The sequence below is a fragment of the Artemia franciscana genome, chromosome 16 (assembly GCF_032884065.1).
Source record: "Artemia franciscana chromosome 16, ASM3288406v1, whole genome shotgun sequence".
Lineage (NCBI taxonomy): Eukaryota > Metazoa > Arthropoda > Branchiopoda > Anostraca > Artemiidae > Artemia > Artemia franciscana.
In genome coordinates this window covers 23,538,468-23,561,316 of record NC_088878.1, presented here as the reverse complement: position 1 = coordinate 23,561,316, position 22,849 = coordinate 23,538,468, and the positions used below count along the sequence as shown (strand labels likewise).

The window sequence follows — 22,849 nt, the reverse complement described above, 5'->3', positions numbered from 1 at the left end:
TCTTAAATTATTAATGAAGAAGAGAGTAGCAGCTATGGCACCCCTTACAAGTAGAGAGGCGTCACTACTGCTACTAGAGTTTCATTTAGTGTCGGTAATTTAAGAGGAATTAAGTAAAGTGAAATTACGATTTCGACAGATGCTAGTTTCATTTAATATGGTAGTAATTAAAATTTAACCGTCATTAAGTCAAGTGATATTGAAATCATAGTCTCATCCAAGGCAAAATATGCCTTTTTCTAGGGAGAAAAATATTGAGAAATCAGAGCTAAAGACGACGAATCTTAAGGAAAATTGAAATGAAAATAGGGAAAATTGAAATTGAAAAGTGGAAGCGCTGAGGGACAACCTTGCCTAGTACCTCTCAATGACCGGTACTGATCCACAAGAAGCAGTCACGCTTGCACAAGACTGCTTCGATTAGAGGCAAAGAGTCACGTGTCTCTCTACACTGGACCACCAAAAGGAGCATTAATTAATTCAACAATTAACTGGGGAAATATCTTCGAAATGGTGTACAATCTACCGCGTGCCATGCTGGGGCCCGGCGGCGAAGCTGCGAAGACCCAGCTAGTATATTTATATTTATATATATATATATATATATATATATATATATATATATATATATATATATATAGAGATTAATATTATATATAAGAGATATATATAAGAGAATGGGTTCCCTTTCTCTATATCTCCATTTCAAAAATGTTAAGAATTCTCTCCCCCCTTACATTGCCGTTAAATGGTGCTGACTCAAGTCTAACTCTTAAATATTTCATTCCTTCGAAAAAGTATCTTCTTTCAACGAAGTTTTATTTTGTATATCGCTCAAGTAAACTAAATTTTATACAGTTTAGTCAGCTATTTAAACATTTTCAAACTGTCAGTAGAGACAGTGTAATTTATAATCCTGATATTATAAGAGCAAGAGCGTACCAATGTTTAAAAGTACCTCTTGCCTAATTTGTAATTTATAATAGCAGTTAAAAAAGAACACCAAAAAGGCAGATATTACGTTATGTCAGAGATAAGGCCAAAAACAGAACACGACGAAACGTTTGAACCTTCATTCCTATTCACCTATACTTTGAATTTATGTTGTCTCTTTTTCTAAATACTAAAAATAAACATAGGAACTTTTTTACATTAGCTATCATTTTGGGATACACACATTCTCTTTTATTACAATAACAGTTACAAAAAAACTTTCTTGACAAAATCTTTCTATTTCTCTTTGTTGAAACATAAGAAATGAGGAGTGATCTGAACGTTAATTTCCGACTACGAAATTCACCCATCGCAGGAAGCCGACTACCGTGTTTTCACGTAAAAAACAGAAATGTATCTAAAACTGATAAACAAAGATAAAATAGATTACCACTATTGCAACTAAATCAAATTCTGCATCACACAGGGAAAAATATGACTGCTGATGCAAGTTTAATGTTGTAACTGCAATGGAAAACAAAATTTCCATATTTAGCTTACAGAAAGCAGCTCTGAAACACCTGACTCTTAATTTTTTTTTATTATATTGTCTATAATCTCCAATGTTTTCCTTGTAATATGTTTGTTTATGTATGTTTTGTTGAATGTGTCCCCTCTCTCAAAAATATACTTCCTGAACTTGCTGTATAAAGGTACTTTTTTTGGTCAGACTTTTCAAACATATTTGGTAAAGAAGAAAATCTGGAATCGAAAATAACAACCAACATATCTGCTAAAAATAAAAAAAAAATTATGTGAAAACTTTTATATTACATTCTCCATTTTTTTTAGTACATTACTAAATTCGGTTTTTGATGTAGAAGCCAATCGTCATTTTCTAATTTCAGTTATTGACAAAAAAAGTGGCCGATTTCAAATCTTCTGCCTGTAAACTTAATCACAATTGGTCTTCTTTGTTCCTATGAGTGTATAGATTACTTATTTATGCTGATTGTATAATTTTTCGATTATGAGCTTTTCCTTTTTTCTTTTATTCCCTCTGCTTTTTTTCCTTATGTTGTACTCTGTCATTTAGGGTCTCTGCTCTGTGCCTTTTTCTGTTTGATAGTTAATACATAAATCAAAGTAAATTGAATTGAATTATTAACAACTATTTATTTGGCATTGTTTTCTTTTAAAAATGACAAACAGAAATATTTGATCTATTCTAAAAGTTGAAAATTCCAAAAAGACTGCAGTCTTAGTCCTTTTTTTAAATCATTGGTATAGTAATGCTACTGAGTTTGTAGTTATACTTCATATACAGATAAAAATAATAATACATTATTAATAATTATTAATTGCTTATTATTATCTTTATTCGTTAAGATAATTAGCAGAGACTTTCATTATGCTATTTCTCTACCATTTCAGTTATGTTTCAACTGTTGATCAAAATAATCATCAGCAGTAACTGACTTCTGGAACAATCCCTGTGTTGGTCAGAATTCATAGGTTAAAAATTGGATTATCAAATGAGTGTATAGCCAATATTATAATTATCAGGTATGTACCTTAAACACCTACCTTAAAAATTGCCTCCAAAATCCATAAGTATACCGCCCATGCAATTGAATTGGAAAACGTGGGGTGCTCTTGAATGCGATACAAGGTTCTATTGTCACCACCTTCCTCAATACATGTCACAACGTGAGCTCTTAAAAGATATGGTGAGTAGATCAACAGTGAAAAAATTGTGAGTAGGCTACAAACCATGCTTGGAGCTTTCTTGCTGATCAGGTATCGACCTTGGCCAACCTGGCAAACTGCAACGTACCTTTCAACAGTTAGGGCAACAAGCATAAGCACCGCAACACCTATAAAAATATCAAAAGCTGTTTTAGTGACATTGAAAAAAAGTGGTTTTGACAAATTTTGGCAAAGATCATATTTAAAATATGAAAAAAAATCATATTTTTAAAGTGAAACAAGAAAAAAAATCGGTTACGTACTTTTACTTTTCCGTTCAAAAACTGGAAACATATCAAAGCAGACATAATAATGGAAAAAAAATTAAACAAGTAAATTGAAAACACTTGTAGTTATAGGTTTTTTGTAACAATTTTCATTTGAAAATAGCCCTTTGAAAATAGTAGCAATTACATCTTGCAATCTAAACACTTCTTTGTTGTATTTGAAGCAACATATCAGCTCCAAGACTGCGAACTAAAATCAAGCACACTCAAAGACGAATAAAAAGTTACCTTAGGGCTCAATATTGGGGTTTGTTGTTAATCTAAATGACCTTGTAAATTACTTGAATAACAAATTACAATTCAGTAACAACTTTTGCGGATAATATTATAATAGTGATAAAAAGGAAATAGCACTCAGTGCGGAGAGAAAAAAAAAAAACAGAAAATTGACGAAATTGGTTGACTGAAGGTTCAATTATAACTCTTTATAACCAAATCTATAGAAAACAGAACGTGAATTTCATAAAAGGTATCCAGAAAAAATCAGAAGCAGATTTAGAAAAGTAATATTTTTATAAAAGGTATTCTTGTAAAAATTTTAATCCTAAATATACCCAGTGTTTTTTTTATTGATCACTTGTTAAGACTTCAAAAGGATCTTAATTGCTGTGTTATCGGAGCAAGGCTTGGATTTTGCCCCTTATTTGCTCCTTAAATTTCCTTCAATTCTTCTTGCAATTAAATAAAAAATTTTTTTTTTTTTTTTTACTGAAAGTAAGGAGAAACATTAAAACTTAAAACGAACAGAAATTACTTCGTATATGGGGCTGCTTCCTCATCAACGCCCCACTCTTTACGCTAAAGTTTGACTCTTTCTCTCAGCTCTTCTTTTTAAAACAGTAAAAAGCTTTAATGTAAAGAGCGGGGCGTTGATGAGGAAGCAGCCCCTTTCATATACGAAGTAATTTCTGTTCATTTTAAGTTTTAATGTCGCTCCTTACTTTCAGTTAAAAAAAATTGTTTTTTATTTGATTTCTGAACGTTTTTGAATCAATGCATGTTTTGATTTTGGCTCTCCGCAGAGGAATAATTAAAACGAAATTTGTATATTTATTTTTTTGGCTAAGTGGCTTTCTCATAGTTTTGATCGAATGATTTTGAGAAAAAAAGAGCGGGGGAGGAAGCTTAGTTGCCCTCCGATTTTTTGGTTACTTTAAAAGGCAAATAGAATTTTCAATTTTTTACGGATGTTTTTATTAGTAAAAGATATACGTAACTTATAAACTAGCTTATGTAGCGAACTTTTGTGTTCTCATATTTTTATTACATATATGAGGGGGTTCACCCCCTCGTCAGTACCTCACTCTTTACACTAAAGCTTAAATTTTGTCCCAATTCATTAAGAATGACCCCTGGATCACAAAAGCCGTAGAATAAATAGTTGAAATTACTAAAAATACTTTAGCGTAAAGAGCGAGGTATCAGGAGGAGGTAAGCCCCTCATATGCGTAATAATTCTTGTTTGTTTTAATTTTTAATGCTGCCCCTTACTTTTAGATGAAAAAACTTTTTCATATTTATTTTTTCATTGTTTTTTTTTAATAATGCTAGAAAATCCTGCGCTCCCTTCATAGAAATTTTCTTCCCCCATGACAGATTCCTCGATGGAAAGTTCCCCCAACATATCCCCCTCTTCTCAGCCCCTCCCCCCAAACAAAAAATCCCCCTGAAAACATAACTTGTAGCCCCTCCCACGGGGACTGTGGGGGAGTAAGTCGTCGCCAAAGACATAGTTATAAGGTTTTTCGACTACGCTAAATAAAATGGCTATCTCAGAATTTTGATCCTTTGACTTTGGGAATATAATTAGCATGGGAGGGGGCCTAGGTGCCCTCCAATTTTTTTGGTCACTTAAAAAGGACACTAGAACTTTTCATTTCCGTTAGAATGAGCCCTATCGCAATATTCTAGGACCACTGGGTTGATACAATCACCCCTGGGAAAAAACAACAAAAAAACAAACAAATAAACACGCATCCGTGATCTGCCTTCTGGCAAAAAATACAAAATTACACATTTTTGTAGATAGGAGCTTGAAAATTCTACAATAGGGTTCTATGATACGCTGAATCTGATGGTGTAATTTTCGTCAAGATTCTATGACTTTTTGGGGGTGTTTTCCCCTATTTTCTTAAATAAGGCAAATTTTCTCAGGCTCTTACCTTTTATGGGTAAGACTAAACTTGATGAAACTTATATATTTAAAATAAGCATTAAAATGCGATTCTTTTGATGTAGCTATTGGTATCAAAATTCCATTTTTAGAGTTTTGGTTACTATTGAGCCGGGTCGCTCCTTACTACAGTTTGTTACCACGAACTGTTTGATTTCTCTTATAAGCCTAGTGTCAGCGGCTTTTAAGAAAAATTAAGGCTTTTAAGAAAAACAGTTTTACCTCAGTCCTTATTCATGAGATTTTGAGAAATTACACAACTGGATTTTTATAGTCTATGTCAGGGGCGAACAAATGAAATTGTTTCATATAGATATGCTTTCTCTGAGCTACTTTCTTTCTTTTTGTTACCAATTTCGACTCGAGAGCTCCATTCAAGAAAGCCAGTAAGCAGATATCAACATGAAATTGAAGTTAAAACAAAACAAAAGCTCTCAGGATCTGATAGGATTACTTGACCCAACCATCAGAATATTTTCTTTGGCAAATAAGTGCAAAACCGAGAGGTTCAAAGAAGGACTATTTTTCAACGAATCCACGGGTGCTGCTATCTACTGTTATAAGTCGTTTTTGTTTGTGATTTCGGTTGAAATTGTTCTTTCAACTTTTGCATCTTGATTGAGGGAGAGAAATGACATTACCCGTGCCTCACTAGAATTTTGACTCCATAGACCCTGGGATTGAGCCGTCCTGGCCGAATGGGTCGGTGCGCTGGATTCGGGATCCCTTGTCTGAGAGGACGCTGGTTCGAATCCCAGTGTACCCAATTCTTCAGTTTGGGACGGGGGTCAGTGGCGTGACTCTGTAAGCTTAGCCAGAGTCGACCCAGCTCTAAATGGGTACCTGGAGAAATCTGGGGAAGATAAACAGGAAGGGTGTGCGAAAGCACAGGATGGCTGGCACGGATGCGTGTTTATTTGTTGTTTTTTTTTCAGGGTGATCGTATCGAACCAGTGGTCATAGGATATCGCGTGAGGGCTCATTCAAACGGAAATTAAAATTTCTAGTGCTCTTTTTTAATTGACCCAAAAATTAGATGGCGACTAGCCCCCTACCACATTCATTTTTTCCCTAAAGTCACCCGATCAAAATTTTGAGATAGTAATTTGTGAAGTATAGCCGAAACCTATAATATCTATGTTTTTGAGGATGACTTAATCCCCCACAGTCTTCGAGAGAAGGGCTAAAAGTTATAAGCTTTGCCCAGTATTTACATATAGTATTGGTCATTGGGAAGTGTACGGACGTTTTCAGGGGGGATTTTTCCTGGTGGGGACGGGGGAGGGTGTTACGTGGGAGTATTTTTCCACAGAGGAATATTTCATGGGGGAAGGGAATTTTCTGTGAAGGGGATCCCGTATTTCCCAGCATTATTAAAAAACGATCAGAAATTAAATAAAAAAAAAGTTTTTTCAACTGAAGGTAAGGAGCAACATTAAAACTTGAAAATAACAGATATTATTATTTATATGAGGGGTTTTCCCCCTTGTCAATACTTCCTCTTTACGCTAAAGTTTTTTATGACTTTCAAAAATGCTATTTATTCTAATTAGACGGCCTTTGTGATTCAGGGGTAATTCTTAAAGAATTGGAACAAAATTTGAACTTTAGCGTAAAGAGCGAGGTATTGACGAAGGGGAGAGCCCCCTCACGTACCTAATAATTTCTGTTCGTTTTAAGTTTCAATGTTGCTCCTTACTCTCAGTTGAAAAACTCGTTTTTTAATATAACTATGAAAAAGAGGAAATTATCCTTTCAACTTCTTCCGAATGGTTTCCCTATATTTATTAAAAAGAAAACCTACCAATAAAGGCATTTCCCAAGTAGAGTTCCAACCGCGTATGGAAAAATGCTTGAACATAGGATTCCCAAGGCCCGACTTCATTATGCAGTAAGATCCTTCCTGCAAATGGCACAGCAAAAAACATGGCGCACAAAGCACCAGCGGCGTAACCTTTAACAATATAAATATTAGTTAGCAGTTTGATGATTCCAACTCTCTTCGAAAAAAATAGGAGCAATAATTGTGTTTTTTTTTTTCGAAAGCAGCTCAATATTTTTCGGAAAAATTGATACCTTGGGATACTCTCGCACAAAAAAAAAAATTTAGACAGGTGAGAAAGCTGAGAAAATTCGTTAAGAGCCTTAATTCTTGTTTTTAACAATGACGTCATGTACTATGCTAGTATAACATAAAAGCATTTCTTGTGTCATCATATAAGCTTTTTTTTATATGATGTCATGCATAGCATAAATAAGTTTGTTGAATTTACAACGCACCAATTATTTGTATAAGGAAAAATTGATATTTTGGGATATTCTCGCGTAAAAAAGATCTAGATAGGTCAGAAGTCTGAGAAAATTCGTTAAGAGCCATAATTTTGGTTTTTGCAAATGATCTCATGTATTATGTTAGTACATCATATAAGAATTTTCTTATAAGACTTCATGTATAGCAAAAATAAGATTGTTGAGTCTCCAACACATCAATTATTTGTATAGCATAATGTCTGTTGGAAGGCCCAAAAAACGAATATTTTCAGTTGTAGTTACTATAAATACTGGTTCTTTGGAACCAACACCTGAACTATCAAACGTGATAAGATGTGAAAATCGACAACCTGGACCATCAGTTGCGACAACACTAATACAGGCAACTAAAGCAAAGGCCATTGCTAGATTTTATGAAGTAATCAAAACCCAAAAACGTTCCAAAATGAAAAAAAAAAGAGCAAAGATACCGGCGGTTAGAAGATATGCGACAACGACAATTAGAGTGTGTAGAAAAAAAAATGAAGAGCGAAGAAACACAAGGTTAGAATACATACGACACTGAGTAAGTGAGCGAGTCAAAAATGAAAATGAAGAGCAAAGACGAAGGCGGTTAAAAGAAAAGCGGCGGCGTTTCAAAATTGAAAATGAAGAGCAGAGACACACGCTGTTAGATGAGATGTGACACCGAGCATGTGAGCAAGTCAAAAATGAAAATGAAAAGCAAAGACACATGCGGTTAGAAGACATGCAACACCGAACATGTTAGCGAGTCAAAGAAAATCAACTTGGTCAGCGAGAATCAAAACGTTTCAGAATTGAGAATGATAGAGATGATGATTGGGTTTGGCATTTTGACATTGATAAGGTCATCCTACCATGCCTTTGCTAAAAAAACAAAGTTTGGCGATATATTTGTCATAATGACAAAAGACAAGCCGAGGTAAAATGAACTAAACAACTTGAAAATGATAGCAATTATTATTAGGTTTTGGATTTTGACATGGATAAGGTTCTCAATGCCTATTTTACGTTTGAAAATCAAAAACCCGGACTAGATAAATCGTTGGAAGAAAAAGAAGTTTATCTTCAATAACTGCAGTTGGAAGACATTCAATAATTGTCTTCGATATTTCTTCAATAATGACAAAAGGCAAACAGAGGAAAAAGAAGAGCCTTTGTCCCACCGTCTGAACAATTAAAAGAAACAAAATTTAGGCGATTTGTCTTTCGTAATGACAAAACACAAGCCGAGGCAAAAGTTAAAGGTCCAATAAAAAAACGTAATTTTACAAAGGCACTTCATATAGAAGGAGCTGCCATAGAAACTTCGAAAAGGGCCATTGCGATTGAAAATTGAAAGAACTAGTGTCATTTTTAATAGTCAAAAGTGGTTGGAGGGCATTCAACCCCCCTCCCATGCCCATCATTTTCCCACTCACATTCAATCAACATTTTTAGATAGCTATTTTATTCAGCGTAGTCAAAATGTTTGGAAAATATGTCTTTCATGACGAACCCCCTCCCTAGCCTTCAACAAAAGGGTTGTAAGTTATACCCCGAGGGTATATAAGGTTTTTATAGAAAGCATGGTCGTATAAACTTTGGAGCGGGCTCATTGGACTGAAAATTAGAATTTCCAGTGCCCTTTCTAAAAGTCGAAGTGATGGGAGGGTAGCCACCCTCCCCACGTCGTATTTTCGCCAAAAGCATCCAATAGAAATTTTGAGAAAGCCATTTGTCCAAAAATAGTCAAAATATCATATAACAAGGTCTTTGGGGCTTACAGAATCCCAAAAAAGAGTCAGGGGGTAAGGGTTGTAAGTTATGCCCCAGGGGCATAAAGGTCCTTATGGAAGGGGTGGTCTTGTGAACTTTAGAAGTGGCCCGTTTGATTGGAGATGTGTAGTTCTAGTTACCTCATAAGAGTCAAAAGTGATGGAGAGCAACTAGCCCCCCTCCCTGACATCCTCTTTTCTCGAAACGCATTCAATTGAAATTGCGAGATAGCCATTTTGTTACTTATAGTCCAAACATCATATAACAATGTCTATAGGGAGGAGACAGCCTCCGAAACCCAGGGACAAGGGTTGTAAGTTACGCCTTGGGATATATAAGGTTCTTATGGAACGTATGGTCGTATATAACTTTGGATCAGAAGGAGCTCATTTGATTGGAAGTCGGAAGTTTTAGTGCCCTTTTAAAGAGTCAAAATTGTATGGAGGGCAATCAGCCCCCCCCCCCAAAGCCTGTCATTCCCCAAAGAACATCCGATCAAAATTTTAAGAGAACTATTTTGTTCAGCATTGTTGAAAGGTCCGGTAATTATGTCTTAGTTGATGTCAACCTCTCGACAGTCCTCAGAGTAAGGACTTAAGTTAGGCAGGCAATTCGTTTATTATTTACATGCAGTTTATGTTATTGAGAAAGGTATGCTTGTTTGAACTTTACTTTCCAAGAAGAAAAAGAACATGCAGGTGAGCCTTTCAGAGAGAGGTGGAGAGGGATCTGTTGAACTAAGTCAAAAGACTTCATGTGTATACGGATTGGCAAAAGCGCGTAGCTCAGAAATAATCAAGTATATTAATTTGGAAAATTCAGAAAATAATGAGGAAGACGATCAAAGAGGCAATATTTGCATGCTACCAATACTACTACAACTACCGCCACTACTACTACCACACTACCCTATTTAAAATATTGAGGGGAAGTTGGAACTAAATCAAAAGACGCTATGTGCATGTATATTATCAAAAAAGCGTATCTCAAGAATCGATTTGGATATTAAGTTGGATCTTCTAGAGAATGCTTCAAGAGGAAGATCATCTGACCAAAAGGCAATATATGCACGCTACTGTTAATGTTACATTTTTTATTGCAATTACATTTAAGGCTAAGAGCATTGAGATGAAAATTTCAGGAAGTATATGAACGAACAGGCTATCAAAAGGACACATCACAAATGTCATCGCAATGGCTAATTGTATTAAGTTGAAGCTTCTAGGACATGATGAGAGGGATGTTCTACTGACCCATATGCAATAGGGTAATATTACTGCTGCTACTAGCACTACCGCTATTGCTATTAACACTATTACTAGTAATATGAATACTACTACACTGACTGATATTACAACTATACCTAAGGGTATGAAGGTGACATTTTCAAGGAATTTTGAGGGGGAAATGCCAACTGAATCGCATCACGCTGTCTGTAGGTTGTCAAAAGGGTGTAACAGTAATATCTTAGAAAAAGTTTGGTGTATGAAGTTGAAACTAACACGACTTGTTGTAAGGGATGTTGAACGAACCAAAAGAAAATATTAGCATTTTAATCCTACTGCTTCTACTCATGCTACTACCACTGATACTGTTATTACTACTACTATTGCTACTAATACCACTAAAGCATATACTACTACTATTAATTCTATTGCTACTACTGCTGCTACTGTTATGAAAACTAAGGATATTAAGGTGAAAAATTTGGGATATATAGAAACTATAGGAAACTAAATAAAAACACACTATGTCTACACAGATTGTCAAGCGGACGCATCAGATATGCTTTGGGAACAGTTGATGGTATTAAGCCTGAACTTTCTGCGTGTATTGAAGGGTATGTTGAGGAAATCAAAGGTGCTATGCGTATGCTGCAACTAATGCTGCTACAACTATTGCTATTACGTATGCTAAGGGTATTAAGATGAAGCTTTTAAGGAACGCTTTGGCGGATGCTTGACTAAATCAAAACAAGCTATGAGCATGTAGACTTTCGAAAAGGTGACAAAACAATATCTCAAGAACAACTTATATTATTAAGTTAGACATTTAAGGGTAAGTTATGGGGAATGTTGAACTAGCCAGAAGGCACTATGCATATAATTTTAATGCTACCACTACAGCTACTGGAACTAATGACACTAATGATATTAAGGTGAAACTTTTAGGGAACGTTTAGGGCGACTTTTAATTAAACGAAAAAACTGTATGCATGCAGGTTTTCAAAAGGGCATTTAATTTATATCACAGGTAGCACCACTCTTTAATTGCTAGAAATATTATTGAAACTGTAAAGGATTAATTCGATTCAAGATTAAAAGTTCTAGGGCCTTTTTTAAGAGTCAAAAGAGGGAGGGCAAGCAGCCCTTCTTCCAAGCCCATTCATTTTTCAAACATCCATTCAAAATTTGAAGATAGCTATTTTTCTCAGCCTAGTAGAATGATCCAGTAACTATGTTTCTAGGGATATTGGATATGTCAACCCCCACAATTATTTAATTGGCCTATTAGGCTTTAGAACTAAATCGAACGACACTTTGTGAATGGTTGCCAATAAGAACCTTCAGGAATATATCGAGAACGACTGGGGATATTAAGTTGAAACTTCCGGGGCTACTACTATTACTACTTTTGCAGTTACAATTTAAATAAATCAAAAAAGTGTAAGTGTTTCTGCGTTGTCAAAGAGTATAGCTAGAATTTTTTGGAAATGATATTATGTTTTATTTTTTAGGTCAACTTGAGAAGGTATAAAATTAAATTAAACAATACTATTTGTGTCAGGATCAAACATTGGTGACAAAGTTTCTCCAACATACAAATAGAATACAACATCAAAAAAGACTATGCCAGTAAAAAACGAACATAAATCATTTCAAAATGTTTGTCCACAAAACAAGTTGTTCAAATAGAAGTGGACAGCTCCATTAAGCCAAAAATGACCAGAAATAAATTCAAATAACCTTCGAAGCGTAAAACTATTACAAATCACCATCAATTATTAATTGAAACTCAAAACGAACAGAAATTACAATAACTAGCCGAGTCCAACTCAAAACGAGCAAAAATTAAAATTACTAGGACTGACAATCCCCATGCCTTCTTAAGACCAGAGCATAATTTGCACCTTACTGAGCAAAAAAAAAACAAATAACCTTGGATTGTCAGTTTATTATACACATACCGATATTAATTCCTTAAAGTTTTAATGATTTTTTATTTATTAAAGTAAAAAGTGTGAAAACGTTTAAAAAGTGTTTTGTTTTCAGTAAAGTGCAAATTATATTCTGGTCTTGAGAAGACATGTGGATTGTCAGCCGTACTCATGGAAAGTTTTGCTCGTTTTGAATTAGACTCGGTTTTTATTGTATACCTGTTCGTTTTGGGTTTCATTTATTTGTTAATGGTGATTTTTTGGTAGTCTTGTGCTTGGAAGATTATTTGACTTTATTTCTACTCATTTTCACTTTAATACAGTTCTTTACTTCCATTTAAAAACTTGTTTTGTGGAAAAAGTGTTTTTAAATTAAAAAGCATAATATATCGATATTGTGATCTTTATCATTTTTTAGCACGTTTCGTCTTATATTAGAGTCTAATATACTCTTAGAAGATAGAAAGTATTAAGTTTATTTCTGTTGTTTTATTTATTTTCTCATATAACTCTCTTTCCTTCGTGCCTCTTTCTTTCTGTCTCTCATCCCCTCTCTCTATTTCTTTCTCTATCGCTGAGTTTCCTTTCTTCTTTTTCTTTGTTTCGTCGTGTATTAGAGTCTAATGCACTCTTAGAAGATAGAAAGTATTAAGTTTATTTTTGTTTTTCAATTTGCTTTCTCATGTAACTCCCTTTCCTTCGCGCCTCTTTCTTTCTGTCTCTCATCCCCTAACTCTTTCTTTCTCTATCATTGTGTCTCCTTTCGTCTTTTTTTGTTTATCTTAAACCCTGTCTGTATAGTATTAACCATATATAGAGTGCTCTTGGAACACAAACATTGGCTGGTTATATTTGAACTTCTCTATTTAGCTGCACAATAAGTAATAAAGTCAAACATAAAACCACCAGGAAGTATTATAGACAAGAATGATGTTTCCAAATGCCCAAACTAAATCCATCTTATTCTAAAATGAAATAGTGATGTAAAAAATTTGATCAGTTCCTAACCATATTTCCATGAAAGAAACACTTCGGGAGAAAAATTATTTGTGATAATTAATTAATTCATTTTTATTTTATAGAATTCGTATTTATTTAAAAGTTTTTAATTTTTCAAGTTTTATTTATACAAAAAATAGCTGGCTAAACATGACTTTCAATATAAGCAATCTATATAGCTTCTAGTGCAGAGTAAAACACTATCAAACGTATTGGGTGTTTGAGGGTTCATTATATTTAAATTGATGGTTTCGAATATAGGCTCCATTTCTTCATTCATTGTAATTTCTTTCCCTTTACAGTTTGACACCCTGTCTTATAATATCTTCGTAAATTCAAGAAAATGTTCATTATTGAAAATTGTAACTCCTTACAAGAATATATGACCACCTTCACCCTAAAAATTATCTCCCAATTATTAAAGTGTGTTCCTAATTCCCAATAATTTGAAATCAATCTGCTTTGTCTTAAGAATATTGCTTTCAATACTACCACTCGCATATTGAAAATTGCCCCGTATATGCTAAACATTAATATTAATAACGCTTTTTGACTTGTAGACAAACATCGTGTATGTACCAAGGGGGCCGCTGATTGAGACAACCTTCCCACATCCCTCTCACTTGATATTACTCCTTTTTTCTAACACAGAAAATTACCTTATCAATTTTGATGTTCTTCTGCCCCGCTAGCAACAATGAAAAAAAAACTGAAAAAAAGAGGACAATTCTGTGCTTACCATGCCAAAAATGGTTATTTTCCTTGTTGTTAAAGCCAGAGGACTGTAAGTTTCATCTATTGTGTTTCTGGCGATGGCCAACTCCAATGGTGTATATTTTACTTCGATTCGATTTGTTTTCAAAATGACTAGCTTTGGCTTACTATTGACCGAGAACTTTTTTTCAACAAAAATTTGTTTTTTAAAATCAGTAAACTAAAATTTTCTGAACTGAAAAAATGACGTAGATAAGTCACAACTTTTGGAAAATAATTTACAACATTGATGTTTGAAAAGCGTATTTCGTGTCAATGACGGCACATTTACATGCATTTAATGGACAATTTTCATCATTGCATTGCAGTGTAACATAAAACGTTCCATATTTTTAATGAAGCAAAGAACATCTTGACGAATTACAAAAGAAAATAAAACGCAAAGAAATCTGTGGTTAGAAGATAAGCTAGATTATGCTAAAAATCTGTCTTGAACAATGTGTAATTTGCACAATTTAGGACAGATAACCCCTGAGGATGCAGCCTGATGTCAACCCGGAGGCATACTTAAATTAGACTTTTGAAATCTTTCAGCAAAATGTCTATTTCATTTTGTTTAGTATCATGGGGTTGGGGAGGGGGTAGATAGCAGAAAAAATACGCGAGGGAGTCTGGTTGACTTTTGATCACTTTCGACCCTTAAAAATGGCGCTAGAAATTTCAATTTCTAATCAACTATGCCCCATCCTAAGTTTCAACGACTACGTCTTACGTACTAAGTGACAGGAAATAGAAAGGTTTCACTAGAATTTTTCTGTTGTCCCCTCCCCAAACGTCTTTTAATCAATTCTTCTTTTTCTATTTTTAATTCTGCATTGGGGTCCCCCTAACCCGAGAACTTTGGGATATAAGTTTCTAGCGGAAAAAGATCTTCGGCTATTTTTTGGGTGCCATTACTTTTGGAGGACCATATATGTCCAACACAAAATATGTAGTTATTTGACCCGTGGAACAACGCTTGAGACTTCGAACAACCCCTGAACCGCCCTGGAGACAACCCAAGATCGACTATCCCCCCTTTTGCTCTTTAACAAGGGCTATGTAATAAAACATCTCTGTAAACAACTGGCAATTTGCATAGTTTACGACCTCTCCCCCAACAATGCCGGAGGTATAAATATTGGATTTTCAGCTACTGAGACAAAATTGGTATTTGAAAATGTGATCAGTTGTTTTGAGGGGGTTACGAAGCGAAGGAAGTAAAAAAGGCATGAGACGTGGGCTGGTTACCCGTCAATCACTTTCGACTCTTAAAAACGGCATAACAGTGCCCAATTTCTAATAGAATAAGCCCCCTCCCAAACCTCTACGACAACTCTTTCCGTAAGAAAAACCTGGAGAAAAACAAACAATGAAATAAATATATGAAACATGGAAGACACATGACTTTACTTTGGCAGCGCCATGGCTATAATGATTATAATCTTGTTCCCTCTATAGAGAAAACAGTTTTGCAACAAGAAAAAAAAATAGTTTGGGAAAGAACGACTGGATATGTGGACAAGAAGATTGATTCTTGAAGTATAGAAACAAACTTTTAGAAGTATAATAGTCATTAGTGGTTTGAATTTCAAGAAAAAGCTCTGATTTCTGGATGAATGATTGTCTGAACTGGGATTTCTGCTGCATCAGCATTGAGTAGGCCATAAACCATCATATCAACAGAAAGAACCAATTACTCAAAACTTCATGATAAGGCTCGGAAAATGTTTGCATCCAGCTAAACTCAATCCAACTAAACTAAGCTTTGCCCAAGTTACTACTATTGTAAGAACTGGGGTTTCAGTTGATGGGTAGGGGCAGGGTTGCTTTGCCCGCCCCTAGACTCCCCTTTTACCTAGGCATTAAAAACTTTTTGTGTGTTATCATCAACAAAATTAAAAAAGAAGACAAACTTGCCTGCGCCTTGATATTGAAAAACTACATTTTACCCTCCCCCAAAATTTGTACGAATTGACACCACTGTGTGAATGCGGATTATATTATTAAGGGCCCCAAACCTTGAAATTTGACTATTAGATATTTGCTTGTTCAGAAACCTATTATTTGAAAATTATTTAAGCCTTATAATCATTAAACTGTTGCATCGACAAGACGGAGCAATTTCAATAGGTTTCATGAATGTAGTTCATAATACATGTTCATTATTTTGACCGGCATTCTTGCCAGTCTAGAGAAAACTGTTTGCCTTAAGGAATGAGTGTTCGTTAAGACAATTTGTAAAGCATTTTTTCTCATCTGACAATCAAACTATTATATTTCTTCCGATATCACAGGCAAAGAAACGACATAGCGTATCTTTGACGACCGGTCTACGTATGTTAAAAACAATTATTTATTTCTCCGCAACCAAGCTGTTGCTGGGATATATCTAGCTTGGTTAGTTCAGTAATTTAGGAAGCCTATTGGTTTGTTTTTTGGCGGCTCAAAAGTTTTTTTAATGCATTGTTATATGATTAAGACTACATTGCCGAATAACGTTGAAGTACGATGATGCCGATGTAACACTAGTGGCCCCGTAATTTTCAACTCAATACCCCCAGTCGTCCTAGAGATATTACTGAGGTGCCTTATTGGCAACCATACACACAGTGTCTTTTGATTTAGTTTTAAAGCAACAAATCTAAAATCCCTAGAAACACAGTTAATGGACCGTTCTACAAGGCTCAACAAAATGTTTCAAACTAACAGTTCCAAATTAATATACTCAGTCATTCCTGTCTTATATCCTTTTGATAATCCGTATGCACATTATGCGTTTTTCTTCTGAAAATCTAAAAAGCTCACCTGAATGTCCTTTGTCTTTTTGGAAAGTAACGTTCAAAATACATATCCTTCTCAGAGGCACGTAGTAGCGTTGCCTATAGTAAAGGCCATAAGGCTCCAAAACAAAAACTCTGGGGTTCACACAGACCCCCAGAATCCGTAAGAAAGTGTTTTAAGTTATGCCCCAGGGGTATATACTTTTTATGGAAGGGCTGGTCGTACAAACTTTGGAAGGGGCTCATTATATTGGAAATTGAAATTTCTAGTTTCTCTTTTTAAGAGTCAAAATGGACCGGAGGACAACTATCCCCCCTGTCCTCTTTTCCTCAAATGCATTTGATCGAATTTTTTAGATAGTCATTTTGTTCAAAATAGACCAAAGATCATGTAACAAAAATTCCGGGGCTGACAAAACCCTCTAGAGCCCGGGGACAAGCGTTGTCAGATATATCCCAGGAGCATATAAGGTTTTTATGGGAAGGGTTTTAAAATATTTCAAACCTTGACCCCCACCCCACAAAAATGTATTAACAACATTTTACACCAAAAATTAAGGGAACTGACTCCGGCCTCTCCCGCTATGATCCGCCCCCTCAAAAAACGACTTTTGAAACATTGTAAGGTTTTTTTGGGGTTGGTTTTAAAATAGTTCATAGTTAAGATAAGCTCGGCCCCCACCTAGCTAAAAAAATAATTAATGTTATTTATTCCAAAACTTTTGGGAGCTGACCCCTGGCCCTCCATTTCTCAATCCCCCCAGAAAAAATTTCAATCATATATGATGAAAGCTGACCCCTGGCCCTTCCTCCATGGCCTGACTCCCCTCACCTCAAAAACAGAAAAAAAACTAATTAACGATATTACATTCAAAAAATCATGGGAGCACACCCCTAACCCTCCCTCCATGGCTCGACTCCCTCTGCCCCCCCCCCAAAAAAAAAACAACAACATATTAAAAATATTTATGCCAAAAACTATCGGAGCTGACACCTGGTCATCCCTCAATGGTCCGACACTCCCTCCCCCAAAAGAGCTTATTAACGATTCTTTATCCACAAAGTCATGGGAGCTGACCCCTGACCCTCGCTCCATTGCTCGATTCCCTCTCCTCCGAAAAACAGCAACTTATTAACGTTATTTTATTCCAAAAATCATGGGAGCTGACCCCTGGCCCTCCATCCACGGCCCGCCCCGCTATAAAAAAGAGGAAAAACTTATTAACGATGTTGTATTCCAAAAATTATGAGAGCTGATCCCTGGCTCTCCTTGAAATTCAATCTTATAAACATATGCTGCAATTTTTCCAAATATCTGTCTTTTATCAATATTAAATAAAAAAAACAAGTTTTTTCAACTGAAAGTAAGGAGTGACATCAAAACTTAAAACGCACAGAAATTACTTCGTATATGAAAGAGGCTGCTTCCTCATCAACGCCCCGCTCTTTCCGCTAAAGTTTGACTCTTTCTCTCAATTCTTCTTTCTAAACCAGTAAAAAACTTTAGCGTAAAGAGCGGGGCGTTGATGAGGAAGCAGCCTCTTTCATATACGAAGTAATTTCTGTGCGTTTTAAGTTTTGATGTCACTCCTTACTTTCAGTTGAAAAAACTTGTTTTTTTTATTTAATTTCTGAACGTTTTTGAATCAATGCATGTTTTGATTTTGGCTCTCCGCAGAGGAATAATCAAAACGAAATTTGCATATTTTTATTTTTGGCTCAATGGCTTTCTCATAATTTTGATCGAATGATTTTGAGAAAAAAAGAGCGGGGGACGAAGCCTAGTTGCCCCCCGATTTTTTGGTTAATTAAAAAGGCAACTAGAACTTTTAATTTTTTACGAATCTTTTTATTGGTAAAAGATTTACGTAACTTATAAATTAGCTTAGGTAAAGAACTTTTGTATTCTCATGTTTTTATTACATATATGAGGGGATTCGCCCCATTGTCAGTACCTCGCTCTTTACACTAAAGCTTAAATTTTATCCCAATTCATTAAGAATGACCCCCTGAATCACAAAAGCCGTAGAATAAGTAGTTGAAATTACCGAAAATACTTTAGCGTAAAGAGCGAGGTATTAGAAGGAGGTGAGCCCCTCATTTGGGTAATAATTTCTGTTTGTTTTAAGTTTTATTGCTGTTCCTTACTTCCAGCTGAAAAAGCTTTTTCACTTTTATTTTTTAATTGTTTTTTTTTGTAAATAATGCTAGTAAATCCTGCTCTCCCTTCATGGAAATTTTCTTCTCCCATTACAAATTCTCGAAGGAAAGTTTCCCCAGCATATCCCCCTCTTCTCAACCCCCCCCCAAACCAAAAAAATCCTCCTGAAAACGCCTGTATACTTCCCAATAACCATTACTATATGTAAGCACAGGTCAAAGTTTGTAACTTGTTGCCCCTCCCAGGGGGACTGTGGGGGAGTAAGTCGTCCCCAAAGACATAGTTATAAGGTTTTTCGACTACGCTGAATAAAATGGCTATCTCAGAATTTTGATCCGTTGACTTTGGGAAAATAATTAGCGTGGGAGGGGGCCTAGGTGCCCTCCAATTTTTTTGGTCACTTAAAAAGGGCGCTAGAACTTTTCATTTCCGTTAGAATGAGCCCCCTTGGAACATTCTAGGACAACTGGGTCGATACGATCACCCCTGGAAAAAAAAAAAAAAAAAAAAAAAAAAAAAAAAAAAAAAAAAAAAAAAAAAAAAAAACAAATAAACACGCATCCGTGATCTGCCTTCTGGCAAAAAATGCAAAATTCCACATTTTTGTAGATAGGAGTTCGAAACTTCTCCAGTAGGGTTCTCTGATACGCTGAATCTGATGGTGTGATTTTCGTTAAGATTCTATGACTTTTAGGTGGCGTTTCCCCCTATTTTCTAAAATAACGCAAATTTTCTCAGGCTCGTAACTTTTGATGGGTAAGACTAAACTTGATGAAACTTATATATTTAAAACCAGCATTAAAATGTGATTGTTTTGATGTAGCTATTGGTATCAAAATTCCATTTTTTAGAGTTTTGGTTACTATTGAGCCGGGTCGCTCCTTACTACAGTTCGTTACCACGAACTGTTTGATCATTGATTGTTTATGTATAGTGTATGATTTTGTGTGACTGTGTATGATTGTGCATGCATATTTATTGTACATAATTGTGTGGACATAATTGTGTATGTATGTATTTATAAATTTTTATTCGAAAATTGCTCCGTATTATTTTTGAAAAATTGGCCTCGTAAGATTTTCTAGTCAGACAAAACAATTTAGATAGGACACGAGCTTGAGAAAATTCGTCAAGAGCCTTAAGTTTGGGAAAAAGAGCACATTTTAAGAGCATTCAAGCGCCGTTTTCGTCTCAGGAGTGGTTGCATCTTTTTTAGTGTCTACATCGGAGCCGAAATTGCACAAGAAACACGGCTAAACTGTTCAGAATGAACAACCTAGACGCCCCAGACCATCAAATGTGACAAAAATAATCCAAGCAGCCAATGCAAAGGGCATTAACAAAATATCTGAAATAATGATAAACAAAAATGAGAAAAAAAATCGGTTAGACTATGACAGCAAGTACAAGGAAATAAGCGGTTAGAAGATAAGCGGCAGCGAGAATCACAGCACGTCAAGATGAAAGGGAAGAATAGAGCTTAAGAGACACGGGAAAGCGAGAATCAGAATGTGTCAAAACTGAAAGTGAAGAACAAAGACCTGTACTGTAGGAAAACAGACGATAGCGAGAATCAGAACGAGCCAAAAATGACAGTAAAGAAGAAAGAAATGTTACATAAACCACTGAAATTTTAGACCACAACATCACTGCAATTTTTGACGCCGAAAAACTGTGGGGTGAAACCCAATGCAAACTTATAGAGATGCAATTAACTACAAAATTGTTAATTAAAAGTCATTGGGACTCTTCAGGGTTGTACATATTCACCGTGAAGTCTTCAATTTTTTCGAGGAAAGAGTAGCCAATTAAGGTGACTCATTTAGAGGTTGCTGTTTTCTTGGTTGGATTGCATAGCTACCTCCCAAAATTTTCAAATTAATTGGTTTGGCCTTTTATAAGACGTCACTTGCTCTCCAAAGATTTCCACAATCAAATCCGAAACTCGAACACATGTGTTGCTTGAGCCTCATTCAACGCAAGCGATGATCGAGTCACCAATAGTCATAATGTTTTCAGCTTCAAAGTAGCTGTACAAATTTCTTACAAAATGAATTTAGCAGCACATCCATCACAAACTCCTGAAGATTATTCTGTACCACTTTTATATAGCCAAATGTACTTTTTAGACACCAATAGACCCGCTGAAGAACACCTTGCACATTCTTTAAATGATTAGATCTCTCGTAACCTAAATCAAAAGCTAACCTAAATCAAACCTAACTAAAAAAATACGAGCCTGAGAAAATAACCTCTTTTTTTTAATGGGTGAAACACCCCAAAGTCAAGCTATCTTAACTAAAATCACACCACTAGGTTCACCATAGCGGCGAATTCGACTTCAGAGGTTTATAGCTGCTAATTCGATGAAAAGATGGGGAATATGTATTTTTTGCCAGGATAAAGATCGCAGATGAGCATTTATTTGTTTTCAAACTTAGTCCAAGATGAATGGGAGTGGGCCCATCAGAAAATAAACCGAAAGTTCTAGTGTCCTTTTTTAAGAGTCGAAAAGTGATTTGGTTGGAGCAGGCACGTACGCATGAATTTTTTTCGGGGGGGGGGGGGCAAAACCTTCGAAACAGCAGATATAAAATAGCACGTTTTTTATTTAGTAGTGCAAAAAGCACGTATATCGGAAAATACAGATTTAACTTTAATCTGTTGTATTGTAGCAGACGGGGGAAGAAGACTGAAGCCTAAAAAGAACGTTTTAGGCTTAGGTTATGTTCATAGCGATTTAGAACCAGTGATTAATCTATTACATCCCACTGAAAGGGAAATTTTTGGGTTAACAGTGCAATATGGGTGCTGCGGGGGGTAGTTCTTCTATTGCAAAAACGTAGATTTTAATGAAAAATGACAGTTTCCAAAATTGATCCATTAAAAACTGTACTTTATCCTGAAAAGGGGGGGCAAAAGCCCTAATATCAAGGATAATTCCATTTTGCTGTAGAAAGCAAACTCTCTTTACAAAAAAAATAACAATATAATTGCTAATTACTTCAAAGAGGGTAAAAAGTTAGACAGAAAATGGATTAATAATTGGGCAGTTACTTGAGCGGATAATTGCATGCTGTAAAATCCCCCAAAAAAGGCTTCACACATGTATCTAGATTCTTAATAAATGTCCTATTTTTGCCAGAAAGCCCAAGAAATCATGAGGAAATTAAACATTTCACAAAATTTTGTTTGGGGGGGGGGGCGGGCCCGAAGGCCCCCCCCCTGCGTACAAGCCAGGGGTTGAGTAACATCTGATGTTTTTTAAACAACCGTTTCTTGGTATCTATTACGCATTATTAATTAAATAATGTCATGACATAATGCTCTTGTCATGACTTAGCGACAGTGTCATGGAAAAGTGGTGTCTTCTTTCATTTATTGCGTCAAACTACGATTCTTCCTAAAGAGTCCCAAGCTTCTATCGATTGAAAATTCTAGATAGCCAATCGATTTAATAGTATTTAAACTCAAAATCATATTTGCCAAGTTTTTTCTTAAAACCAGCGTTATATATAAACTACGTTTAATTGTTTAAGACACTTTCTAGTTTTAGCACTTTCTTTAATAATTAATAATGCTCATGTAGATGCAACTTTCTAGTTTTAGCACTTTCTTTAATAGTTAATAATGCTCATGTAGATGCAACTTTCTAGTTTTAGCACTTTCTTTAATAATTAATAATGCTCATGTAGATGCAACTTTCTAGTTTTAGCACTTTCTTTAATAATTAATAATGCTCATGTAGATGCAACTTTCTAGTTTTAGCACTTTCTTTAATAATTAATAATGCTCATGTAGATG

At 35.3% G+C, this 22,849-nt stretch overlaps 1 protein-coding gene across 1 annotated transcript in view; it reads right to left on the bottom strand.

The window, feature by feature from the left end:
• LOC136037244 (probable G-protein coupled receptor B0563.6) overlaps window positions 1-22,849 on the bottom strand; it is a 79,564-nt gene that overhangs the window by 33,281 nt on the left and 23,434 nt on the right. The window contains exons 2-3 of the mRNA XM_065719859.1: window positions 6,947-7,096; window positions 2,521-2,810 (exon numbers count right to left, since the gene is read on the bottom strand). Of these exons, the coding sequence (XP_065575931.1) occupies window positions 2,521-2,810; window positions 6,947-7,096 (440 nt within the window). The remainder of the gene's footprint in view (window positions 1-2,520; window positions 2,811-6,946; window positions 7,097-22,849) is intronic.